The sequence below is a fragment of the Schistocerca americana genome, chromosome X (assembly GCF_021461395.2).
Source record: "Schistocerca americana isolate TAMUIC-IGC-003095 chromosome X, iqSchAmer2.1, whole genome shotgun sequence".
Lineage (NCBI taxonomy): Eukaryota > Metazoa > Arthropoda > Insecta > Orthoptera > Acrididae > Schistocerca > Schistocerca americana.
The window spans coordinates 413330319-413358031 of NC_060130.1; the positions used below are offsets into that span (position 1 = coordinate 413330319).

Genomic DNA, 27713 nt, shown 5'->3' on the forward strand with positions numbered 1-27713 from the left:
GTAAAGATGGCGCAACGAGGCAGACAAAACACTGACACAACACTTTGCATCTGGAATGCAAACGGCATCAGAAACAAGAAAACGGAACTACAAACGTTCATATCTGATCACAATGTGGACGTCCTGTTAGTCTCCGAAACACACCTCCGGCCTGCGATACTTTTAAACTGCGGAACATGACGGCTTACCGCACAGGCAGACAAAATCAACGAGGAGGCGCTACGGCCGTGTTCCTAAAACGGAAAATTCCGCACGATGTGGTGGTCGCACCTCCAGTGCAGGATATCGAGGTCACTCTGGTTACAATAAACACGGAAAGAGGGAAATTGACGGTGGGGGCAGCATACCTAGCCCCAAACCGCCAGTTGCTGGAAGAAGGCCTCAGAGTGATCTTCGACAGGCACCAAAGCGTGGCGTTGGACGCGGACCTAAACGCTAAAATTCCAGCGTGGAATTCCCGCACAACGAACCCGAAAGGAACAAAACTCCTGCAACTGGAGGACGCGTACCACTACATCGTCCGCGGCCCAGACGACGCGACACACATCCCAGTCATAGCCGGACACAGACCGGACGTCCTGGACGTACTGCTGGCGAAAAACATCGGAGACGACGTCACGCTAGATACGATCCAGGACCTAACGTCTTACCACAATCCGGTACTAGAGAGGCTCCGTAGGATGAACTCTCTCCCGGACGTCCTGAGAAAAGTGATAAAAATGAACCGGGAACAGTATCGCAGGGTCCTCACAGACACAATAAACCCAACACTGGACCTGTCGTCAGAGGAAAAGCTGGACGATGCTGTCGAATACCTGACATCAAAAAAAATGGCTCTGAGCACTATGGGACTCAACTGCTGAGGTCATTAGTCCCCTAGAACTTAGAACTAGTTAAACCTAACTAACTTAAGGACATCACAAACATCCATGCCCGAGGCAGGATTCGAACCTGCGACCGTAGCGGTCTTGCGGTTCCAGACTGCAGCGCCTTTAACCGCACGGCCACTTCGGCCGGCTACCTGACATCCAAAATACAAAAAGCCATAAAACAGACTGGACAACTACAATACTACCGGATAGGCACGAAACAGAACTCCCTCCGCTACTGCGGGAGCTCCGATGCCAGAAAAACAGACACCGAAAACTGTGGCAAAGAAGCAGGGACCCGCGGGAGCGGAGAGAAATGAACAGACTGTCTCGTGAACTCGAAAAGCGTCTGAAAGCATGGCGCGCAGAAACCTGGGAAGACAGGATGGAGACCTTATGCCTCCAAACCCAGGACGAGTGGCAACTGGTCAAAAACATTCGACAGCAGCGACCAGCCAAAAGGGCTATGCTAGGACCCCAGGGAATCGTGTTTGATGCCTTGTCGAAAGCCGAACTGTTTGCGGCCACGTACGAGGAGCAAAACACAACACCACAGATCGATCTCACAGCCGCTGAACAGCTTGAGGAAGAAAATATCACACAAACAGTTCAAAATCTCCGAGACACACCGACACAAACAGCACCAGAACTCACAACACCGACACAAATAAGGAAAATAATAGCCTGCAGAAAGGGCAGATCCGCACCAGGACTAGACAAAATTTCAAACATACACCTAAAGAACCTCTCCTGGAAACCACTAGTCCTGCTAACACACATAATAAATAGCTGCATGCTGCTACAAAAATTCCCTGCGGCCTGGAAGGCAGCAAAAGTTATTACAATCCCAAAGGCAGGGAAAGACCCAAAACTACCGGCGAACCATCGCCCTATCAGGTTACTCTCCACAATGGGGAAAACGCTTGAAAGAGTATTATTGGACAGGATCAACAAATGTCTCATAGACGATGAAACCCTCAGACCAGAACAATTCGGGTTCCAGAAAAAGATCTCTGCAGAGCTACAAGTCCTTCGACTAACAGAACACATTACACACAATTTCAACTACACAAATTCAACAGCAGCAGTATTCCTCGACTGGGAAAAGGCTTACGACAAGGTTTGGCACGACAACCTGACCTTCAAGATACATCACAATACAACGATCCCTGATGTGTACACAAAATTGATAGACAGCTTTCTGACAGACCGGACGTTCCTTGTTGAGGTAGACGGAAAACGCTCCTCAAGAAAGACCCTGAGGGCCGGCATCCCCCAGGGCTCGGTACTATCACCCACACTCTTCAACATATATGCAAACGACATCCCCCTGTCACCGCATGCCAGGATAGCCCAATTCGCGGATGACACAGCCTTCTACACGAGTGGCAGGCAGCACCACTCAAACATAGCACGCCTCCAAAGGCAGCTAGACATGGTAGAAGACTGGTGTAGGGGAAACAAAATGAAATTAAACGCAGACAAAACTACAGCTGTCTACTTCACAAGAAAGCGGCCGGTACTCAGAAACCAGCTGTCTCTAAAAGCCCAGGAATTACCGTGGAGAGACTCCGTGAATTACCTGGGTGTAACACTAGACAAAAAATGCTGTTTCACCTTCACATCGGGGAAAAGCGGAAGAGAGGTATAAACCTCGCAAAAGCCCTCCTACCCTTCTTCCTCAGCAGGGAGATGTGGATGGAAACAAAGAGAACACTATACAAAACAACAGTCCTCCCAGCACTAACGTACGGGTGTTCTGCGTGGGGAATCACGTGCCAGACCAACCACAAAAAATTGCAAAGGGTGCAAAACAAGGTACTAAGGTGGATTCTGGACGCCCAACATGGACACCCATACGCGAGCTCCACGAAACAGTGGAAATCGAGATGATACAAGATACAGTTAAAAGATTAGCAAACACACTATTTGACAAACTAGCAACACTAAGAGAAAACTGTAGACAACTCAGGGGCACAGGTACTGTGATACCCCGAACGTGGCACAGGCAGAGAGTGCCACGCCAAATCATACAAGATGAGTAGATTAGTAAGCAATAGTGAATAGCCTAATAGTTTAATATGATTTTGTTTCTACCTTAGTCCACTAGCACTCCCCTTTGATATAATATACCCTTGTTATTTGTCCTTACAAATCCTTGCTCCCTTGTTGAGAAACAATAGGGAACAGATAAATGTTTAAATTGGTTTTGCCTTGGTTCGTAGTTAATTTGTCTAGCCGATTTGTGCTCCCTTGTTGAAATCCAATAGTGTTTAGATAAATGTGTAAATTGAGTTACCTTTGTTTTACCGCTTTTGTACCCAAGCAACTTAGCGTAGAACCCAAACTAAAGTAAGACGTGGTGACTAAGCCCCCCCCCCCCCACTCTCTGTCCGCTGTACGACCACCCTTAGCATCATAGATTAATCTAGAGTAAACCACACTAGACTAGATGATAGAGAGTCAATGTTAAAGTGAGACGCAGACCTGCTGCAGACCTACGAATGCACGACGCCCGTACCCAGCGGGCAAGCGGCGGGAAACAACGAGTACAGCGGCCGCCACGGAACGACGACAACACCTCGCCGAGCGGCCGACTGGCGCAACTGTACAAAAGGAAAGCAGTGGGAAGCAGCACCTGCTGCACCCACTGCACAGAACCCAACAACCATAAACCCACGCCCCATAAATCGAGGATGGTCGGGGGCCGCAAGGCCTTATTGTTACCGACCATGCCCTCCAAAGCGTACGATTTGTTTTTGTCAATAAAAATATAATCACAGAGAATAACAAAAGAAACCACACACAAGTACACGCCGAAGGAACTGTAAACACCACCTCACACACAAAAAAATAAAAATAAAAAAAGAGGCTGGCGTCGGCGTCTGTGGTGGCGTCGGTGTAACTGCGTCGTCCGCCCTGCTCGCTCGTTCGTTTTCTTTGTTGAGCCTCTTTTTAATTAGACTCAGTGCCTTGCTGAGGTTATAGCCGCAATCTGTGTTGATGAGTCCGTGGCCGGCCGCGGTGGTCTAGCGGTTCTAGGCGCTCAGTCAGGAACCGCGCGACTGCTACGGTCGCAGGTTCGAATCCTGCCTCGGGCATGGATGTGTGTGATGTCCTTAGGTTAGTTAGGTTTAAGTAGTTCTAAGTTCTAGGGGACTTATGACCACAGATGTTGAGTCCCATAGTGCTCAGACCCATTTGAACCATTTTTTTTTTTGATGAGTCCGTCCCTGGTGCGAATTTCGATAGCCTCTCTAACGACGCTGTCCCAGTATTTAGATGCCTGTGCCAAGACCCTGGTATGTTGGTAGTCTATTTCGTGATTTTCGGACAAACAGTGCTCTGCGACTGCCGACTTGTTGTGGTACATAAGTCGAGTGTGCCTCTGATGTTCTCGGCAACGACCCTTGATGGTGCGCACTGTCTGTCCAATGTAAGTCTTCCCGCACTCACAGGGAATCTGATATATGCCGGCCTTCCGCAAACCGAGATCGTCTTTGACACTTCCCAGTAATGCTAGTGTTTCATTGGGTGGGCAAAAGACAGTTCTTACTCGGTGTTTCCTCAATATTCGTCCTATTTTCCCCGATAGTGCGCCAGTATACGGTATATAGGTGGTGGCTATCTATTCCTCCGTGACTTCGTCCATCTCCACACGCTGTACTGTGTAGGTGGGGCTGAGAGCGCGTCTGATCTGCCATTCCGAGTACCCGTTTTTCCGGAATACAGTTTCGAGGTGTTCCAGTTCATGGGGCAGACTCTCTACGTCCGAGATGGTGCGCGCCCTGTGCACCAGTGTTTTTAGTACCCCATTCCTCTGGGAAGGGTGGTGGCAGCTATTTGCATGCAAATACAGGTCGGTGTGCGTTTTCTTCCTGTGTACCCCATAGCCCAGGGTGCCATCCGCTCTTCTTTTGACCATGACGTCCAGGAATGGTAAACTTCCTTCTGCTTCGGTCTCCATAGTGAATTTGATGTTCGGATGTATGGAGTTCAGGTGTGTAAGGAAGTCTAGGAGCTTGTCCCTTCCATGGGGCCTCACGAACGTGTCATCAACATAACGTAGAAAACAAGTAGGTTTCCATTTGGATGTCAGCAAAGCTTCCCCCTAGAAATACTCCATATAGAAATTCGCGACCACAGGCGAAAGTGGGCTCCCCTTTGTGACTCCTTCTGTTTGCTCATAGTATTCTCCATTAGAGAGAAAATACATGGAAGTCAGAACGTGCCTGAATAGGTCGGTCGTCTTCTCGTCAAATTTCTGTGCGATGAGCTCAACTGACTCTCGAAGGGGTACCCTGGTGAATAACGAGACAACGTCAAAACTCACCAGGATATCTGAGTCTTTCAGCTTGAAGTTCTCGAGACATTTTACGAAAACCATAGAATTCCGAACGTGATGAGGACATTTACCCACGTAAGGGCTTAGTAGTTCTGCCAGGTATTTGGCCAGCAAATATGTAGGTGCCCTAATGTTGCTGACAATTGGGCGTAACGGCACCCCTTCTTCGTGGAGTTTAGGGAGTCCATAAAGTCTTGGCGGTACAGGTCCTTGAGGTGTCAATTTCTTGGCGATATCCTCTGGTAAATCCGCGTCCTTGAGAAGAGCCCTAGTCTTGTTCTCCACATTCTTTGTGGGGTCAACGTTGATCTTCCTGTAAGAGACGTCACTTAGCAGGCTCTGCATCTTCTCAATGTAGTCCTAATGGGAAAGGACAACTGTAGCATTGCGTTTGTCAGCTGGTAAGACAACAATCTCAGGGCTCTGTCTCAGGTCTCGAATGGCTGCCCTCTCCCTGCTGGTAATATTTTGCGATCTACTTTTACTTGAATTTGATACTAAAGGGATTCGATTTTACTCTCTTTTGCAAACATACTAAATTACTTTATACTGGATTTCTTTTCTATTTCTTTTTACATTGTTTCTCTACTATTCAAGTGATGCTATCACAGTGGGACTTTGTTTTCTTTTTTTTATGAAATTTGGATCTTGGGTTTGGGGCTTGTATTGGGTTTTGGGTACTATTTTTATGTTTTCATCTTTGCGTCCAAAGGAAGCGGCGTTACGTACAACATGCAATGTGTTGATTTCATGAGCAATAAAATGGGCGGAAATGATGTTTATGTTGATCTCTATTCCAATTTTCTGTACAGGTTCCGGAACTCTCGGAACCGAGGTGATGTAAAACTTTTTTTATGTGTAAATATATATATCAAAGCAATAAAAAGTGCGGAAATGAGGTTTATGTTTATCTCTATTCCAATTTTCTGTACAGGTTCTGTAACTCTCGGAACCGAGAGTGCCGGAACCTGCACAGAAAATTCTAGAGATCATCATAAACATCATTCCTGGGCTTTTTATTGCTCTTGAAAACCACACATTGCATGTTGTACAACCGTACAGCGAGACCTTCAGAGGTGGTGGTCCAAATTGCTGTACACACCGGTACCTCTAATACCCAGCAGAACGTCATCTTGCATTGATGCCTGCCTGAATTCGTCGTGGCATACTATCCATAAGTTCGTCAAGGCACTGTTGGTCCAGATTGTGCCACTTCTCAACGGCGATTCGGCGTAGACCCCTCAGAGTGGTTGGTGGATCACGTCATCCATAAAGAGCCCTTTTCACTTTACCCCAGACATGTTCGATAGAGTTAACGTCTGGAGGACAAGCTAGCCACTCTAGCCAAGCGATGTTGTTATCCTGAAGAAAGTCATTCGCAAGATGTGCACGATGGGGACACGAATTGTCGTCCATGAAGACGAATGCCTCGCCAATATGCTGCCGATATGGTTGCACTATCGGTCAGAGGATGGCATTCACGTATCGTATAGCCGATACGGCGCCTTCCATGACCAGCATCGGCGTACGTCGGCCCCACATAATTCCACCCCAAAATAGCAGGGAACCTCGACCTTGCTGCACTCGCTGGACAGTGTGTCTAAGGCGTTCAGTCTAACCGGGTTGCCTCCAAACACGTCTCCTACTACTGATTGGTTGAAGGCATAAGCGACACTCATCGGTGAAGAGAACGTGATGCCAGTACTGAGCGGTGCATTCGGCATGTTGTTGGACCCATATGTACCGCGCTGCATGGTGTCGTGGTTGCAAATATGGACCTCGCCATGGACGCCGGGAGTGAAGTTTCGCATTATCCGAGCCATAATCCGCAGGTAGCGGTCATCCACTGCAGTAGTGGCCCTTGGGCGGCCTGAGCGAGACATGTCATCAACAGTTCATGTCTCTCTGTATGTCCTCCATGTCCGAACAACATCGCTTTGGTTCACTCCGGGACACCTGGACGCTTCCCTTATTGAGAGCCCGTCCTGGCACAAAGTAACAATGCGGACGCGATCGAACCGCGGTATTGACCGTATAAGCATGGTTGAACTCATGACAACGCGAGCCGTGTACCTCCTTCGTGGTGGAATGACTGGAACTGATCGGCTGTCGGACCCGCTCCGTTTAATAGGCGCTGCTCATGCATGGCTGTTCACATATTTGGGCGGGTTTAGTGACATATCTGAAGAGTCAAAGGGACTGTGTCTGTGCTACAGTATCCACAATCAACGTTAACGTCTATCTACAGGAGTTCTGGGAACTAGGGTGTTGCAAAACCTTTTAACAGGGGATAGGTTTTTTGTAAATAACATTAAAGACATATGGAAACGATATTCAGTTAAACAGATGAAATTCAGTTCTTGAGATTACAGTTCAGTTCTTGAGGTACAATGCAGTTCTTCAGGTACAATTTGACTCTGATATTGCAGTGCAGAGATACTTTTAATTAGATGCTACAACAGTAATACTGGTTGAGAATAATTTTTACATTTTTTTATTTCCGGTAGCACTGGATGAGAATGTTTACAATTTTTTCAGATATATAAATCCACGCTAAAAAATAATGTGGAGATACTTTTACTACAACTAAATTCCACAGTCCAAGCTTTTACAATAATTCTGATGGACTCTGCACACTTAGAATCTAATTTCAACGGTCCCAGTAACAATGGCTTTTACAATAATAATAATTCTGATGGACTGTGAGCTATATAAATATATATACACACTTATATAATCTGACTTGGATGGCTAGCGGCAGGTGAAAACTTAAAAATTACTCTATTGACAAGACGCACATGGTGCGTAGGTATATATATTTAGGGGTTACACATACGTTACATATGAGTAAATAAATATACTAATATATTTACGGTTTTTAATAAATAAATATATTTTTTGGGTATGCTTTTTTAACTTCTTTCTTTCAGACATATGGCGTGCGTATACACTGAAGAGCCAAAGAAACTGATACACTTGTCTAATATCGTGTAGGGCCCCGCGAGCACGTAGACGTGCCGCAACACGACGTGGCGTGGACTCGACTAATGTCTGAAGTGGTGCTGGAGGGAACTGACACCACGAATCCTGCAGGGCTGTCCATAAATCCGTAAGCGTACGATGGGGTGAAGATCTCTTCTGAAGAGCACGTTGCAAGGCATCCCAGACATGCTCAACAATGTTCATATCTGGGAAGTTTGGTGGCCAGCGGAAGTGTTTCAGCTCGGAAGAGTGTTCCTGGAGCCACTATAATGCAACTCTGGACGTGTGGGGTGTCGCATTGTCCTGCTGGGATTGCCCAATTCCGTCAGAATGCACAGTGGACATTAATGGATGCAGGTGATCAGACAGGATGCTGTCACTTTGTCTCCATACCCGTACACGTCCATCCGCACGATGCAATTTGAAACGAGACTCTTGCGACCAGGTAATATTTTTCCAGCCATCAACAGTCTAATGTCGGTGTTGACGGGCCCAGGCGAGGCATAAAGCTTTGTGTCATGCAGTCATGAAGGGTACACGAATGGACCTTCAGCTCCAAAAGCCCATATCGATGATGTTTCGTTGAATGGTTCGCACACTGACACTTGCTAATGTCCCAGCGTTGAAATATGCAGCAATTTGCGGAAGCTTTGCACTTGTGTCACGTTGAACGATACTCTTCAGTCGTCATTGGTCCTGTTCTTCCAGGACCTTTTTCCGGCCGTAGCGTTGTCGGAGATTTGATGTTTTACCAGATTTCTGATATTCACGGTACACTCGTGAAATGGTCATATGGTAAAATCCCCTGCAGTGCTGCACCGCGAGCACCACTGCAAAGGCACCACAAATAGTATTCGAAAGAGAGGCCTCTCCATGCCATACGACACACAACCTTAGCCTACCTGCGCGCGGGATTAGCCGAGCGGTCTAGGGCGCTGCAGTCATGGACTGTGCGGCTGGTCCCGGCGGAGGTTCGAATCCTCCCTCGGGCATGGGTGTGTGTGTTTGTCCTTAGGATAATTTAGGCTAAGTAGTGTGTAAGCTTAGGGACTGATGACCTTAGCAGTTAAGTCCCATAAGATTTCACACACATCTGAACACTTAGCCTGCCTCTGGGTGGCACCTTCCAATGTGGGATACACATTCATTTTTCATTGCAGATCGTCAAACTCCACAATCGACAATCCATTCGCCTCGTCTGTCATTAGTCCGATAACCTTCTTGTTCTGTGGAACAATACCATAAGGATTGGCGGCCATGTACGAGGACGTGTTGAATTCATTACCATGGTACCTCATTACTTCATATGGATTGCAGTTCTTCATCCAATAGATGAAGCTCTCTGTATCCATATAAAGTAATTTAGGATCTGCGAAGTGAGTTTTCACAAACTCATAATGAAAGCTGTACATTTGGGTTTTGGATAGGTCTAGTATGCACATCCCCACATAAATAGGCTTCGTAATCTCTACTGCAGTGTACGCCATCCAAACAACAACAAAGTTCTTATTGGACATGGTGAACCGCTTAAAATTTGGTCTGGCAATACATTTTCTTGTGCCACAACGCCCATCCCATTCGGTCATAATCAAAATTTCAAGTCTTTCCCTCAAATTCTCCATTGTTTTACCGAAAACTGAATTATTTATTAATTTATAAAAATATTTCTCGAAGTCACACGTCGTGGAAGCTCTGTATCTCATATTCAAATCAATATACTCCTTGAACGAGGGGGACTGCTTCAGGGAGATAGTCCAGGTAATTCTAACCAGCTCTATCCCCACACTGAGACACTCCCAGAGATTACGATAATGAATAACGTATCTCCGCTTATTCCCCAGCGTAGTAATCAGTTTTGGGGTGAAGCCTCCTCGCGGAACTAGTTGCTGTGGACACAACGGCAAATCGGCATGCGCATCATGCAAACTAATAGGTTATGTTAGTTCTGCCTCCACCGCATACACTCACATTCCTCATCTGGCACCCATCGAAACTTACCAATTGACAGTGATTGCTGCATGGCATGCTCGTAAGTTAATTACATCCAAGTACATTATGTAACTGCAATCAAGGAATGCACTGAACCTGTCATCCATCCGTGGGTTATTTGCCTTGACATGCCTATGGACACATTCGAAAAGGCCCCCACGGATCCCTGGCTCAAGGAAAGGAAGCATGTCAGAATTTCGTTTTCTTGAGCACTGCATCCCAAGACAATCCAGGTGCCGTGTAACAAAAGGCGGGATCCAGAGAATATGTGGTCATGCATAGACTCCAGAATTTCTCGAAAACGTCTGCAAGCAGGTGCACGTCTGTGTCCATGTAAAGCCGTGCATGCTCTCCTAAAGTGGAGATGTTGAATTCCAGCCTGACACTCACGGCATGATCATACTTTGTATCCGTTATGGCACTGCCTGTGAGGTCGCTGGAGAATGTAGTTATGTCGGGTAGCCAAGTTTCGTAGAGTTTCGCCATACTATCTACATACTCGTATAGGAAAACCCACTTCCTAGTCACAAGTTGAAACTTTTCCTCGTCGGAAAGTGCAGCTTGAGTGATATGCATATTGCCCCGAGGCAGAGTTTCAATGAGTTTCTGGAACACGTACCGAGTCCTTGGAAGCGCAGTCAGAAAATAGTTCAAATGGCTCTAAGCACTATGGGACTTAACATCTGAGGTTATCAGTCCCCTAGACTTAGAACTACTTAAACCTAACTAACTTAACGACATCACACGCATCCATGCTCGAGGTAGGATTCGAACCTGCAACCGTAGCAGCAGCGCGGTTCCAGACCGAAGCGCCTAGAACCGCTCGGTCACAGCGGCCGGCGCAGTGCAGTCTATTAGATGCGCTGCTAATAGCTTGTCTGAGGAAAAATAATTCAGGCACCTTAAGCAAATATGCTGTTTACCCTTATTTTTATTCATCTGGGAGGCGAGAAGGCGGGATATTGTCTTGATCCAAACATAATGATAATAATCACCTTAAGAGAAGAGTAGCACGTTTACATGCAACTCATGCTCACTGGCAAATTTTGAGAAATGGAGGGTGCGGCGGCCCGCTTCTTTCGTCCTTTACCTGCACGTACCTGTCAACCGTACTGCAACTCACACCAGGCTGCATACAACGTAACTATTCCAAGAATCGGGAGAAGGTCTTAATTTTGAATGAAAGGTGAAAATACTGGCAAAATTTCGGTATATTCTGAACCTTGATAATTTACACGTTCACTGCCGGAGCCGTGCTGATCTTAACACAGTCATGCACAAACCCTTTCATTCACGTTAGCCAGTTAATGGTAACGTAGTTCCCAAAATGTGAACAGCTATTACGGAATAAATATGCCTTTACTTTAAAACACTTTTGGAAAATGTAGCACAACTAAAACCAGAAAATTATAACTTCCTTCGGAGCTCATATTACACACGACCGTACCATTGAAAGACTAGGCTCCGACTCCCTTTGACTGCCGTAAGCATTCTCTACCTCCAAGAGAAAAGACGCGCGAAGAATCTCCGTTCTGATTGGTCAGTTTTCTTTAAGGCCAATAGAAAAACATTATTCTCCCGCTTTAGTCTGCGCTTTTCATGACTAACCAATCAACAATTAACACACTTTCGAACTGTACTTTTTCCTGAAATAAATATTTAACTTTCTGATATTTTGTTTATACTAACTATTTTCATTTGCACTCGAATTAGCTTTTCTTTTACCATAAACTTACTTAACATATTATGATACAAACTTCCCCGTCGTCTGCATTCACACTGTCTTAAAAATTTCTCGTGCAAGTTCGCACAGCGTTTATCAGTAGAATAGTGATCTACATATCTACTTTAGTCCACATTCACCCATCATTCACACTACTAAAAGCATATGCAAAACTGTACAAACATTAATAAACAAAACAGCCTTCAAGAAATAAACAGAACAATTCATATAAACTTTTTCTTGACCTGTTTCTTGAATGTCTCTGTGCACAACTGGACTCTTGTGGATGAAAAGTAGAACTACATACTCGGCTGAACCCACTTCAAACCATCTGTCACTGTGCACGCATGAGTCATTGTCCTGACACTCAGGCTCTAGACAGGAGTAATAAAGGCGCCACGCCTCAAGGGGACTGACGACAATATGCTTGTCCTGCTCATCTGACTTGCTTTTCTTTTCCAGGCCATAAAAGCGCACCGTTATTCCGGTATTCTGCCCTCAAATTTAGGTATGTCCTGGATGTTGTTGGGGAACTCGATACCATCAAAGTTATAACACCCACGAATATTAACACCTACATGGTATGTACTGGACCGCTCAGAATGATCCCTATGATCGTAATTTCTCTCGCAAGCTGGGATTTACCATGCAAAACAAACCTGATACTTTCTGTATTCGACATTAATGCATGCCCTCTTATTAGCTACATTTTTAGAGAGCCTGGTGTTGCTAGACTCTCCATTTACCGGATCATAGACATGTGTATGGATGTCCAGGTGTAATATTTGGCTGAGTGCTTTAGCTGACCCTCTCACTTCCATCTCGGAGAACCGGGCCAGTATAGCACTCAAGGTGGATTTATTAATTGAAGTTTTCCATGTTATCACGCCATTTTCCCCCCAAAGTTAATGAAGATTCTTCTCTTCAGTGCCAGAATCAACATTGTGGACGTGCGACAGCTCGACGCAGGGCACTGTTTATTAATACGTGGGATACCGTGGATCAGAGGCTACCTTGAGGAGCTCCTTCTTTATGACAAGGAGGCACGCCCTTAGAAAACCAACAGGGTTGCGGTACCCTCCTGTTGGGTTCTCGATCATCATGAATGAGATTCGCTCCTCAAAAGCGTTTGCATTCACCAGGTATCCTAACTGCAGTATGATGTCACTGACCTGATGCCCTTCAATAAAAGGATAGCCACAGGATAATCTCTGTTACTAATACTACTACTACTACTACTACAGCGTGATGTCCATCATGTCGATGACGGGGTCGGTGAGGTGCTAAGTGGTACCTGCAGTGGCAGACATACCTTTCTCGGGCGATGATTCTGACGAGGATGAGGAGGAGGATGAAGCGGCGCTACTGGATCAAACCGGTGGGAGTAACCTGCCTTTGGCGATGGTTCCCGATGCTGTTGTTGCTGCTGCAAGCCAGTCACGGTAACCTTAGGGGTGGTAGCTCATTGCTCGGTCCACGGATGGCAGTGGCGGTGCTGGGGCAGCGGCAGCGGCAGCGTCTCGCGATCCGTGTAGCGGCGCCCTTATAGGCGTTGATTGCCTTACCGGAAACTGCTTTGGCGAGATGGAAGGTTTAGCCACAATCGGTACCCGAGCTACACTGTGCTGTGGCTGCGGTGACGCGTCTGCTGTAGAATAATGAAAAAAAAAAAAAAGAAGTACAACGTTTGCTGCAAGGAAAGAAAGGAAGAATGAAATAATACAGATGATTACATGGTTATAAGCGGAGTGAGTAATTACCTTTCCTGCTCTGGGTCCATGGCGCTAGCAACTCATCAGCGTTGTCCGGTATTTCTACCACTCTTTCAGGGAAGTCATCCTCCTCAAAAAGGACCAGGTCGTGATCCCTTTGTACGTTTTCGTCTAGGGTCATTTCCCTGACCCAATCAGGTATTTCATCCTCATCAGAATCGATATGTTGCTGATCCATCTCACCAACAAAAACAGTAAGACATATATATATAAATATACATACTTGTTAGAGAAAAAAAACATACACTACTGCAGACGCACACAAAGAAAATTAGAATTATTTTTACACTTAAATGGCTGTTCTGCCGTCTCATTAGGCGTGCCTCCAGCCGCCTATTAAAAAAAAATTATACTCACGTTGCAGTCCTAGGTGCTGGCTTTCCACATGAGGAGGAATTTGCTGCAGCCCAGCCTCTTCCTACTCCGCCTCCCGTCTACACTAGCAATCCAGGATAAAGTCCTGAGTTGCACTGTAAAATAAGAAAAAGAAACTGAAATACCGATGAGAATTTTTTAACACCTTAAATTTTTTCCCGATTTAATTACCATCACCATATGCATAAATTATTCACTCTTCTTCTTCAACCATTCTAAAATGCTTGCTACTGCCACTGACGCTGGTAGTGCTGCTGCTGCTGCTGCACTTCGTGATTGATTAAGGAGAGACAGAGACACATACAGACACACAACTATACAGACGAACTGACAATGGCCTAATGAGACCGGGACTGCTGCTCTCATCTGTTGTTTTCCCCTCTTTGGGGAAGTGTGAGGGGGAGTCTGTAGCCTTTCGGCTTTTACTCCCCTGTGAACGTGTGTGTGTGATTTTTCTATAGTTTTTGGTGTCTGTGATTTGTGATGATTGTTGTGAGTGTGTCTGGTACTTGCCTGAGGTAGGCGAGAAGTTTGGTGTTATATGGGAAGGAACAGGATGATGGATTGGGTGTTGGGATTTTCTCTTCGACTTAGTCGTCGAAGATCGTCATAATGAGACCGGGAGTGGAGAGGGGAGGGTTCATATAGACTCAACAATTTGGCGGGAACCAATCAGGAAGAGCGGTTGATGGGAAGTCCTGAACAGTATTTTCAGTAGCCAATAGGAGTGTGGCATTCTACCCACCTGCTGGTGAATGCTGATCTGAGCACTCAGGACAAGTTGGTGCTGGTCGGGTCGGCTACTGTTTTCACGCACTCGTGGGTACAGCCAGAAAAAACCCGCTTCCGGTTTGCACTTCACTGTGTGGCGAGCTGTGGCCGCTGACGGACGCGCCGCCGCTTTGCGTGTCCACCAGTTACGACCGTGCCTCGTGTAGCAAACTACTGTGACAGTGTATTTAACAATATTTCTTTGTTATATGATGCACGATCGTCTTCAGAGTTTCGACGCGGTATATTTGTGATCATTTATTTTAGCGATGTAATTTTTTCGAGTATATTTTGCTGTGAACTATTTCCATTCCATGTGCACCAGGGAAGACAGAGCAGTGTTTTGTGTGCGAGTGTATTTGAAACAAATTCTTTAAAGCAACATCTGAAAATGTAGTGAGGCATTAAACACTTTACCTAATTTGTTTGTTTGTGCATACAAATATTGCAGAGTAGTGGAGGAAGACTGAGAGGTCCCACAAGTATGTCGTGATCTTTTTCAGAGTCTGTGTCTAAATGAGGTGGTATACATCGCAAAACTGAAGCAAACTACTGTGCAGCGATCTTTTTGAAAGTGTATTTAGAGACACATTCAATTGGAATTACTAATTCCTGAAGCAGCTTGTGCATAAAGACAAGGTTATTTCCCACAAAAAGCATGCAAAGTGTCTCTGGGATGGTTTCACAAGTGTGCCGCGATCTTTTTAGAGTCCGCATTCAATTGTGGTGGTGGTGGTATTCCCCGGAATAAAACGTGTGATTGTCTAAATATTCCCGCGTCATCTGCAAACCTGCCTCTCTCTCTTTGTGCAGTGGTGCATTTAGTTCCTGTGACATCTTCAAGTTGTGTATGTGACAATATTCCGCAACACCAGATGTAATAACTCCTGAAGCAGTTCGTGTTCAACGACAAAGGGTATCTGTGCACCGGGGTTGGGTAGAAGGGGGAATGCCGCGGGTATTTCCAATGCGACAGGAAGTAGTGGCCACTGCTGTGGCTACTGCATGACCGTGCCGCAAGCTGGCACGTGACCTTTTGGAGCGCTTCGAAGACTGCCTGGACTTTATCGAATGATCTACAGTTACAGTATATGCGCATATGCATTTATCAGCATGAGTTGAGAAGCATAAGTTAGCCCCATCCTGCTGCATATTCATTACTTGATGAAGCGTATTTGTATAAAAGGCTAGTCGGTAGTTGTCTGCAGAAATTGGAAGCAAATTGGATCTCAATTTTGGTAAAAAGTAAATACAGTTCCCCACTCACTTCTCGTTCATAGAAATGAACTGTAATAAAGGAATAAGAACAATTTTCCTTGCCGCAAAAAGATAGGGTGCTTCTGAAAGACAGGTGATATTGAAATAGAATAATTATTTTTCCATGAATTATCATTCTCTCATCAATTCCCTAGCAACCATAAACAAATGAGGATATTAACTGTTGACGTATGTTCCATATTGATACAAGAAAGTTTTGAATTTCTGTAATGTATTAGTATGTAGTGTGTAAATATTTCATCAGATAGTGATTCTTGTTTCAATTTGTTTTGTAACTTTGTTTCAGTGAGACATCCTGGTCTCAATGCACTTTGGGACTCAAAGGCCAGTGATGATGATACCGTGAAGAAGAGATGGGGTCTAATCGCTTGGATATTGTCTAATTATATGCAACCTGAAAAACTAAAGATTATGCCAAATCATCTCATTATTCCAGCTGCAACACTGTTTTACCTCATACATGTAAGTGACACAGCTTGATTCAACTGTTCAGTTACTCTGGTTGAATTTTTACTTTTGTTGTGATTGATAACTACTGCTTATTTGATATTAATGTATTTCCTTTTTCCACCTGTGCTGAGAAAATAATTAGAGGTATGCTACCTTTATGAAACTGTATAAAATGTTAGAAAAGATGGAAAAACTGAAAGGGTATAAAGGCATAAGGAAATGTGGGGTGATTACTATTAAAAATAATAATCAGTGCTGCTGAGAAATAAATGTAAATATGACTTATTAATTGATATTGTTTTCAGTCTACCAGACAGCACTTCCAATTAAATGCAAGTAGTACATTTTCACGTAACTTACAGGAAATGAGCCAAGTAACATTGTCGACAACTGCTGGTATTTCGACAGGAGCCCACCATGGCATTTTCAAGGCAAAATTGCAGCAAGGAACTGCTGTGCAAGCGAATTTGAAACCTCAGTTTCCACAGAAACTCCATAAAGACAACACACACACACACACACACACACACACACACACACACACACACACACACACACAATGTAAATACTAGCACTATCAAGAAAAGATGACCGATGTCAGAAGTTATCAATATTGAAATTAATAATCAATGGGTGAAATAGCATAAAGTGTGTTGCTCTGTCTTCTTTGGCAAGAAAGAGTAGGATTGCATGCAGAAATTAATCAAAAACCACTGTCCCTGATTATAAGTTTACTTGCTAATTTAAATTCAACAACGTCCTTAAAAACACTATCCCAACAGTTGAACATTCATGCCAGAATCAATGTGTTGTTATATTCCATAGGATGACTGGTTCCAAGAAAATGTACTGCAGTGGCAAATTTGCTCGGCTGTTGCAAGCGTATGTGCTGCTAATGCTCAGAACACTGGTACTCCACAGTCCTGATAATCTGACCAATATATGACATGTCACAACTGCAAAGTATGCAGTAGACACCCACATTATGCAAACCAGTATCATCCTTTATGGAACCCCTAATGGGACCCTAGTGGTTGAAAAACACACTTCACATCATATTTCCACAAAATATGACCAACCCTGTTTGAAATGCTCCTGTGTATGGCAAAAAGGCCATAGACTTTGGTAATTAATTGTAATTGTCATGTGACTAGGGCCTCCCGTCAGGTAGACCATTCACCTGGGGCAAGTCTTTCGATTTGACGCCTCTTCGGCGACTTGCTCATTGATGGGGTTGAAATGATGATTATTAGGACAACACAACACCCAGTCCCTGAGTGGAGAAAATCTCCGACACAGCCAGGAATCGAACCCGGGCCCTTAGGATTGACATTCTGTCGCGCTGACCACTCAGCTACCGGGGGCGGACATAGACTTTGGTGTTACCTCAGTATCATCATTACTCACATGGTACACAGTTGGACAACAGTGCAACACATGTCTGAACTGTCCTTACTATAGCCATTCCGATGGAAGGTGACCTTAGATGGTCTAACTCAGCTGACAAACTCTCAGGGCCCAAAATGGCATGGGCTCTCTGAACCAAGGTACAAGCTGGGTGGTGACAACTATCAGCCTGCAGATACAAGTCAATCCTTTTCAAACTCCATTCTGAAGCAAATATTTAGGTGGATTGAATTCATGTGTTCTATAAAGACATTCAAATTCTCAGTACCAGACAACAAAAGTATCATCTGCATATCTGAAAAAACACGCAGGTTTCATGGCCACCAACTCCAAGGCACGTTCCTCTAAATCTTCCATAAACAAATTGGGAATAATAAGTGACAACAGGCTTCCCATCACAACTCCATCTGTCTGCTCATAGTACTGGTCATTGAATAAAAATTAGGTGGAAGTTAACACATGTCAAAATAGGTTCATTAATTCATAACCAAACTTAAATTCAACCAATTGTAATGAAATTTGACAGAGGAACATGAGTGAAGAGAGAGACTACATCAAAACTTACTAGAATATCTGACTCATTCAAATGCATTCCCTATAATCCAAATAAGAAAGCCACTGAATTCTTAATGTGGTGCTCTCACCGACCTATTACAGGGCTCAACAGAGTATACAGGTGTTTTGCTACATGATATCTAGGTTGGAGCACCAATGTTACTCACAACTGGATGAAACATTGGTACTCCACAGGTGTTATGCCATGTGATATGTCAGAGCACCAATGTGAGTAGGACTGGTGGTCAGACATACTGTGTAGCAAAACACAGTGTGCCTCGGTGGAGTCCTATAGAAGGTTGGTGTGAGCACCACATTAAGAACTCGGTGGATTTCTTATGTTGATTAGAGGGAATGCATTTGAATGACTCTAGTAATCTAATAGGTTTTGATGTAGTGTCTCTCTTCACTTGTGATCTTCTGTTGAATTTGTTACAGTTGACTGAGGTTAGGTTTGGTGATGAATTAACAAACCTATTTCAACATGTGTTGACTTCACTTACTTCTTATTCAATGACCACTACTATGAGCAGAAAGACGGAGTTGCAGTGGGCAGCCTGTTGTCACCTATTACTCCTAATTTCTTTATGGAAGATTTCGAGAAATGTGCCCTGCAGTTGGTGGCTTTGAAACCTGTGTCTGTGTGTGTGTGTGTGTGTGTGTGTGTGTGTGTGTTTTTTTTCATATATATAGGTGATACTTTTGTTGGTTGACCTCATGGCATTGAGAATTTGAACGACCTTGTAGAACACCTGAATTCAATCCACCCAAATATTTGTTTCACAATGGAGGTGGAAAAGGATGGTTGTCTTCCCTTCCTTGATGTTTTGGTTAGGAGGAAGGTGGATGATACATTGGGACATGCCTTTTATAGGAAGGGATAGTCTGTACCTTTGTTTCACAGGGGCCATGTCATCTCAGACCCTGAGAGTTTGTCAGCTGAGTTAGCTCAACTGTAGATAACATTTCATCAGAATGGTTATAGTGAAAGACAGATCAGATGTGCATAGCACCATTGTCCAACTGTGTACTGGGTTAGTGATGATGATACCGAGGTAACACCTTTTTGCCTTACACAGGGAGCATTTCTATCAGGACTGGTCATATTTTGTGGAAATATGATGTGAAGTGTGTTTTTTGACCACCATCCAAGACCAGGGCCCATGTTAGGTTCCATAAAGGATGATACTGGTTTGCATAAGGTGGGTGCCCACTGTATTCCTTGCAGTTGTGGCATGTCATATATTGGTCAGGCTATCAGGATTGTGGAGGACCAGTGTCCTGAGCATAAGTAGCACATACAACAGCCAAGCAAATCCACCATTGCAGAACATTGTCATGGTACCAGTTATCCTGTGGAATATAACAACACACAAATTCTGGCATGCCCTTCCAGCTATTGGGCTAGTGTCATTAAAGAAGCTCTTGAAATGAAATTAGCAAGTAACCTTATAAATGGAGATGGTGGTTTTTGTTTAAATTCTACATGGAGTCCTGCTCTCTCTTTGTCTAAAAATAGAGGGATAGAGTCTATGCTACCTCACCCGTTGATTATTAATTTCAGCATCCATAACTTCTGATGTCCATCATAACTGGTTTGATGGTGCTAGTGTTTACGTGTGTGTGTGTGTGTGTGTGTGTGTGTGTGTGTGTGTGTGTGTGTGTGTGTGTGTCTGCCAGGAGAAACCCAGGTCTCACAGTATATTTTCACTAATTGCCCAGTCAGTGGAGACCAAAAAATGTTGACTGTGGGAAAAAAATTGTGTACTTGCAAATTTTTGTACAGTGGTAAGGGTGTGTGTCATTAAAAACATACTAAAAATCATGGCAGGTGGTGTGTGTGTCAAAGTCGCTTTTTTAGGTTCTGCTTACATATTTCAAAAACAGTGGGATTTAGCAAAAATATTTCCCAGTACAAAATTAAACAGCATTAAATTGCCTACAGAAAAGGTCCTGTTCTTTTTTCTCTAGGACTAATAGTTTCTGCATTGCAGGAGATGCATAAATCACAGACTATTAAAATAGTGTTTTATTGATATAAAACTAATCTTTATTATTATATGATATGGCTTAGCATCAAATATGAAATGCGTGTATCACATCTAAGTGCAGTAGAAACATATGAAGCAATAAACTATGTTCTGGTGGTGTAACAGGATCGAAAGGGGGGGGGGTGGATATTAGAAATGTGAGGGAAGGTAAGCCACTGGATTGTGGCCATGCACTTCCCTGCTTCATAGATCTGCAAAATGAACAGCAACCAGGCAATTTCTCATTCTCTGTACCACACTATGGCACAAAAGCAGCTACAGTGTACTTCACAAGGTTATACCAGTCCTTTTGCAGCTTCTCTTGTGATTCATTGATGATGCAGTGTGCTGAAAGTTCCAGGGGAGAAGGTGAGTTTATTTTCCACTAAGTATGTTAACACTATATTGAATAAAGATATGAGATGCTAATAATACAAATGCACGGAAAGCATATGGATGATTCTATGTAACGCTCTACACACTGTTCTACACTGCTACAGGAGAAACTGATTCTGTCATCCTGTATGGCAGGTGCAGTGTTCTTCCAGGAAATGAGATATCCTCCATCGTGAGCACTGCTCACTTGTCAGCTTACAGACAGATTACATCTCCACAGTATTTCCCATCCAGTTCTCGTATGTAAGTAGGCAAAATAACTCCACAGTGTTCATGTTTATGTAATGGAGTTATTTTCAGTAGTTAAATGAGCTTTTATATAAAATACATTCCAGTAAACAATGGCTGAGAAGTGCTTAACTTGTAAGTTTGATGTTGTCAGTGACCTATGTAGTGGTAGTGAGAAATGGACAAGATTGAAAAAATATGTCATATTACCACTTCTGTCATTGACAGCATAGTGTAAAGCAGTGTAACCATGGTGCAGTGACTTGTTGGTGAATTAATTAATGATCAGAAAGTGATTGCACTTCTCTCACCACGAATTGTGGTATTGGTAGACTGCATAAATCTCTCCCATTCAAGAATTGTTGTAGACTGGGCTGCACTAAGTGGAGCCACTTACCACACATCCACAATATATTTTGCAAGATGGGTGTCAATACAAATGATGGGATATCACTGATCATGTTTAAACCTAGAATAGTAATCTGCTTTAATGCAGTGCTTGACTTGTGCTGAAATTCTGAAGTTCCATAACACTAAGTGACCTTCTCCTGTTACAGAGAGAGCCAATTTAAGCCTTTAGGCCATATATGACATTGGCTGTGATGATGCATTTGATACCCTCAAGCTGCAAAAAGTATTCCAGTCATTTGCAGTGGAGATAATGAAATTGATACAGTCAAATACGTATTGACAGCACGTTACACTTGGGGTAGGGTGTTCAGTGTGGTAGACAGCTGACAGCTCCAGCTGTTAAGCTTTTTTACATAAGAGCTCATTTAACAACAGCAAAAAAAACTCACTTAAGAAATTGAAAATAACTCCACTATATAAACTGGAGCTCAGTGAACTTATTTTGTCTACTCACATGAGGGGTTTGGACAGTAAATTCTGGGGAGATATAGTCAGTCTGTGAGTTGAAAAGCGTGTAACACTAGTGGTGGGGGAAGATGCCTTTTCTGGAAGAATGCTACAGCTCCCATACAGGATGACTAGGATTCAGTTTCCATCTAGCACTGTGGAACAGTGTCCACAGATTTATGTATATTCTGTCCTTATGCTTTTCTTGCATTTGTATTATTAGTCACTCATACCTGTATTCAAAGCAGTGCTAATACACTTTGTGAAAAATGCACACCTCACCCTAGGTATTTCCTGAATGTAAGTACCATTTTGTTCTGTTGTCACCGCAGCACAAGTATCACAGTTCTGCACATTCACACTTGGCTTTCTGGTTCATTGTATTTCCACTGACACCATTACAGCTAGACTGTGTCAACATTACATTTGTTAGTGATCATTCAAAATTATTTGATGCAATTTCTGAGCCCATCGACTGTTCTGTAATACGGTTTTTGAACACAAAGAATGGTAAGTCAGCTGCAGTTTTGCAGACGTGTGAAGGAGGGAAGTGCATGAACAGAATCTGGTGACCTGCCTTCCCTCACACTTCTAACTCCACCCCCGTCTTTCTGCTGTGCTACATCCTCAGAACACAATTTATTCCTAAATATGTTTCTACTACACTTAGGTGTGATACAAGCATTTAATATTTGTTCTTAACCCATTTCATTTATCAGTATACATTAATTGTATACCATTAAACACTATTTTTAACAATCTGTGATTTTTTCATCCCCTGCAATGCAGAAATTAGTCCTGGAGAAAAATATGAATAGGACCTTTTTTGTAGTAAAGTTAAAGTACACTGTGCAACACTATTAGAGACTCACATTTTTGAAACACTGTAATTGTCCCCCATTGCAATGCAGGAGTTTGAAATTTGGCTCAAAGATGCCTACTACCTTCCTCTGTAATGGTGCAGAAACATGACATGATTACAGGGGGAGGGGAAGAGGGAGAAGGACAAGAGGTGTGCGACATTGACACATGCTTGAGTAAAACAGCATAGGATCCCTCTAAGACTATCTATTTCATCAACATCCTCTGTGCCATCCCTGTGCCTATGTTGGGCACTTTAAAAATGCTCCTGAACAGAGAAAGCCATTCACTGATTCCTAGGTGCTGTTGTGACATAAGACCATTTCAACACACCTCAGCTGCATCACACAACATTCACTGGGTTAACGCCTGCTGGCTGCATATAAAATCTAAGGGGTGCCAAAATGGATGTATGTCCACCAGCATCTAGGAATCAGTAAATGGGTGTCTCTGTTCAGTCAAATTAGTGTGTGAAGCAGGAGGGATGAAAAAACATAAACACGCTTTCCTGCTTCAGGTCACAGTCTCGTTTCACTGGATGGTTTTGAACAGTTACTAGTGGTTCCAACCTGTATATCAAAGCAAAATTTACAGTTACACTATACTCCAATAGGGTGCAATCGTGATCAATGAGGATACAAGCCCATGGATGCCCTTAGGAAAGGGTTGAATCAGTGTTAAAGGTTGTCAAGAAGATCATCCTATTGCCCATTGTAGTGCGAACTGTCGTTTTTGACAGTGAAATGTGTGGTAACCAATGCCCCAGTGGAAGGGGTGGTTTCATTAACATATTTTACCACACCCACTGAGGACTTTTAGTGTTGATTCTGTTGATGGTGTGTGTGAAATGTTTCTGTTGGTCACTTATAAGGTAACTGCATTATTTCAATGATGGGCATTGTGGTTATGACCTCCATTGCAGAGGCGTAAAAAGAATTGGTGAAATGTGTATAAAAGGGGTTGGAATGACATTCCCATTGTATGACATGTCCACAAAGTCTTGGGCAGAAGAAATCATCTTACACCTCACATGAACTTCTGAGCTCTGGCCGCTTTGTCCTATGTGTCACCATTTTGCTGTTTGAAACATCACCAAGTTCGTCGCTAGGTCCATGGTTTTACACAATTACAGAAGAAGGTTGGAGGTGCCTTTGAGCTAAATTTCAAACGTCTACATTGCCATGGGAGACAATTATGGTGTTCCAAAAATGTGACCCTTTAATTGTGTTGTGCAGTGTATTTAATTTTGTTCCGGGTAACATTTTCAGCAGAGGTCAAAGTTTTCGAGCTAGTCAAGAAAACTCAAAAAGATTTAAATGCCCCCCCCCCCACCCCCCACCCCCCCACACACACAAACACACATGTGCTCCCACTCACATCTGAACAGTCAGGATGTCTATTATTTGTTTCCTACTCCCTACCACCGTACGAAAAATTTGTAACTACACAAATTTATTGCCCTAATTTTTCCTTGATGACTGGGCTGTAAGTTCCTGTCATGAAAAGAATATTTTCAAAATGAAAGCCATAATATGGTGTTTGTCCACAGGATTAATTTACTTAGTTGACTGGTTGTTGGTGTACAAGACCAACGTCAGTCTTTAACTGACTGTTGTCATCAAAGAAGTTACAATATTCATGAACAACATTAGAAGACATATTACTCATCTAGAGTGGGGCATGAACACAAAGCAAATTTCATATTTGGCAGTGCAGTGGTAATACAATTACAAAGTTAAAAGCTAACAATAAATAAATATAAAATTAGCAAATGAGGAAGAACATTAACACTACACCCAAAAACAGTGCCTATACAACAGTTTCAATTAAATTAACAACATCAATAAATATAAAAATAAAAACAGAATTCTGTCAAGTACTCAAAACTAATAAAAATAAAATTAGAATATTTTAAAAGAAGGGCAGCATGAATAGTTACATATTTGTTTGACTCACAGGAATTGTCATGGAAACACTGAAAAATCAGAATGGCAGATAGTCAAGAAATACATCATTTATCTGGAATGACCACAAACAAAGTTTCCAAAACCAGTGTGGAGTGAAGATTCTGGGAATATACTTCAGCCCCTTAATTATTACCTCTGTAGGTATTATACAGATAACGTTAGAGTAATTACAGTGTGCACAGAGGAATTTAAGTAGTTATTCCTCTTGCATTGTAAATGTGAAAGGTACAGGAATAAACCTGCGTGCCACTCTGAGAAGTACATCTAATATTCACATTATTTACAGAGTACAAATGTAAATGTAGATGTTGTTGTTGTGGTCTTCAGTCCTGAGTCTGGTTTGATGCAGCTCTCCATGCTACTCTATCCTGTGTAAGCTTCTTCATCTCCCAGTACCTACTGCAGCCTACATCCTTCTGAATCTGCTTAGTGTATTCATCTCTTGGTCTCCCTCTATGATTTTTACCCTCCACGCTGCCCTCCAATACTAAATTGGTGATCCCTCGATGTCTCAGAACATGTCCTACCAAACGATCCCTTCTTCTAGTCAAGTTGTGCCACAAGCTCCTCTTCTCCCCAATTCTGTTCAATACCTCCTCATTAGTTATGTGATCTACCCATCTAATCTTCAGCATTCTTCTGTACCACCACATTTCGAAAGCTTCTATTCTCTTCTTGTCTAAACTATTTATCGTCCACGTTTCACTTACATACATGGCTACACTTCATACAAATACTTTCAGAAATGACTTCCTGACACTTAAATCTGTACTTGATGTTAACAAATTTTTCTTCTTCAGAAACGCTTTCCTTTCCATTGCCAGTCTACATTTTATATCCTCTCTACTTCGACCATCATCAGTTATTTTACTCCCCAAATAGCAAAACTCCTTTACTACTTTAAGTGTCTCATTTCCTAATCTAATTCCCTCAGCATCACCCGACTTAATTCGATTACATTCCATTATCCTCGTTTTGCTTTTGTTGATGTTCATCTTATACCCTCCTTTCAAGACACTGTCCATCCCGTTCAACTGCTCTTCCAAGTCGTTTGATGTCTCTGACAGAATGACAATGTCATCGGCGAACCTCAAAGTTTTTATTTCTTCTCCATGGATTTTAATACCTACTCCGAACTTTTCTTTTGTTTCCTTTATTGCTAGCTCAATATACAGATTGAATAACATCGGGGATAGGTTACAACCCTGTCTCACTCCCTTCCCAACCACTGCTTCCCTTTCATACCCCTCAACTCTTATAACTGCCCTCTGATTTCTGTACAAATTGTAAATAGCCTTTCGCTCTCTGTATTTTACCCCTGCCACCTTCAGAATTTGTAAGCGAGTATTCCAATCAACATTGTCAAAAGCTTTCTGTAAGTCTACAAATGCTAGAAACGTAGGTTTGCCTTTCCTTAATCTTTCTTCTAAGATAAGTCGTAGGGTCAGTATTGCCTCATGTGTTCCAACATTTCTATGGAATCCAAACTGATCTTCCCCGAGGTCCGCTTCTACCAGTTTTTCCATTCGTATGTAAAGAATTCGCGTTAGTATTTTGCAGCTGTGACTTATTAAACTGATAGTTCAGTAATTTTCACATCTGTCAACACCTGCTTTCTTTGGGATTGGAATTATTATATTCTTCTTGAAGTCTGAGGGTATTTCGCCTGTCTCATACATCTTTCTCACCAGATGGTAGAGTTTTGTCATGACTGGCTGTCCTAAGGCCGGCAGTAGTTCTAATGGAATGTTGTCTACTCCCGGGGCCTCGTTTCAACTCAGGTCTTTCAGTGCTCTGTCAAACTCTTCACGCAGTATCATATCTCCCATTTCATCTTCATCTACATCCTCGTCCGTTTCCATAATATTGTCCTCAAGTACATCGCCCTTGTATAGACCCTCTATATACTCCTTCCACCTTTCTGCTTTCTCTTCTTTACTTAGAACTTGGTTTCCATCATAGCTCTTGATATTCATGCAAGTGGTTCTCCTTTCTCCAAATGTCTCTTTAATTTTCCTGTACGCAGTATCTATCTTACCCCTAGTGAGATAAGCCTCTACATCCTTACATTTGTCCTCTAGCCATCCCTGCTCAGCCATTTTGCACTTCCTGTCGATCTCATTTTTGAGACGTTTGTATTCCTTTTTGCCTGCTTCATTTATTGCATTTTTATATTTTCTCCTTTCATCAATTAAATTCAATATTTCTTCTGTTACCCAAGGGTTTCTACTAGCCCTCGTCTTTTTACCTATTTGATCCTCTGCTGCCTTCACTATTCCATCCCTCAAAGCTACCCATTCTTCTTCTACTGTATTTCTTTCCCCCATTCCTGTCAATTGTTCCCTAATGCTCTCCCTGAAACTCTGTACAACCTCTGGTTCTTTCAGTTTATCCAGGTCCCATCTCCTTAAATTCCCACCTTTTTGCAGTTTCTTCAGTTTTAATCTACAGTTCATAACCAATAGATTGTGGTCAGAGTCCACATCTGCCCCTGGAAATGTCTTACAATTTAAAACCTGGTTCCTAAATCTCTGTCTTACCATTATATAATCTATCTGATACCTTTTAGTATCTCCAGGGTTCTTCCACATATACAACCTTCTTTCATGGTTCTTAAACCAAGTGTTAGCTATGATTAAGTTATGCTCTGTGCAAAATTATACCAGGTGGTTTCCTCTTTCATTTATTAGTCTCAATCCATATTCACCTACTATGTTTCCTTCTCTCCCTTTTCCTACGCTTGAATTCCAGTCACCCATGACTATTAAATTTTTGTCTCCCTTCACTACCTGAATAATTTCTTTTATCTCATCATACATTTCATCAATTTCTTCATCATCTGCAGAGCTAGTTGGCA

The 27713-nt window shown here is 43.0% G+C and overlaps 1 protein-coding gene across 2 annotated transcripts in view; it reads left to right on the top strand.

Annotated features, from left to right (window-relative positions):
• LOC124556838 (constitutive coactivator of peroxisome proliferator-activated receptor gamma-like) overlaps positions 1-27713 on the top strand; it is a 721776-nt gene that overhangs the window by 648786 nt on the left and 45277 nt on the right. For both annotated transcript variants that reach the window (XM_047130855.1, XM_047130854.1), the window contains one exon: positions 16391-16566. In XM_047130855.1, the coding sequence (XP_046986811.1) occupies positions 16391-16566 (176 nt within the window). The remainder of the gene's footprint in view (positions 1-16390; positions 16567-27713) is intronic.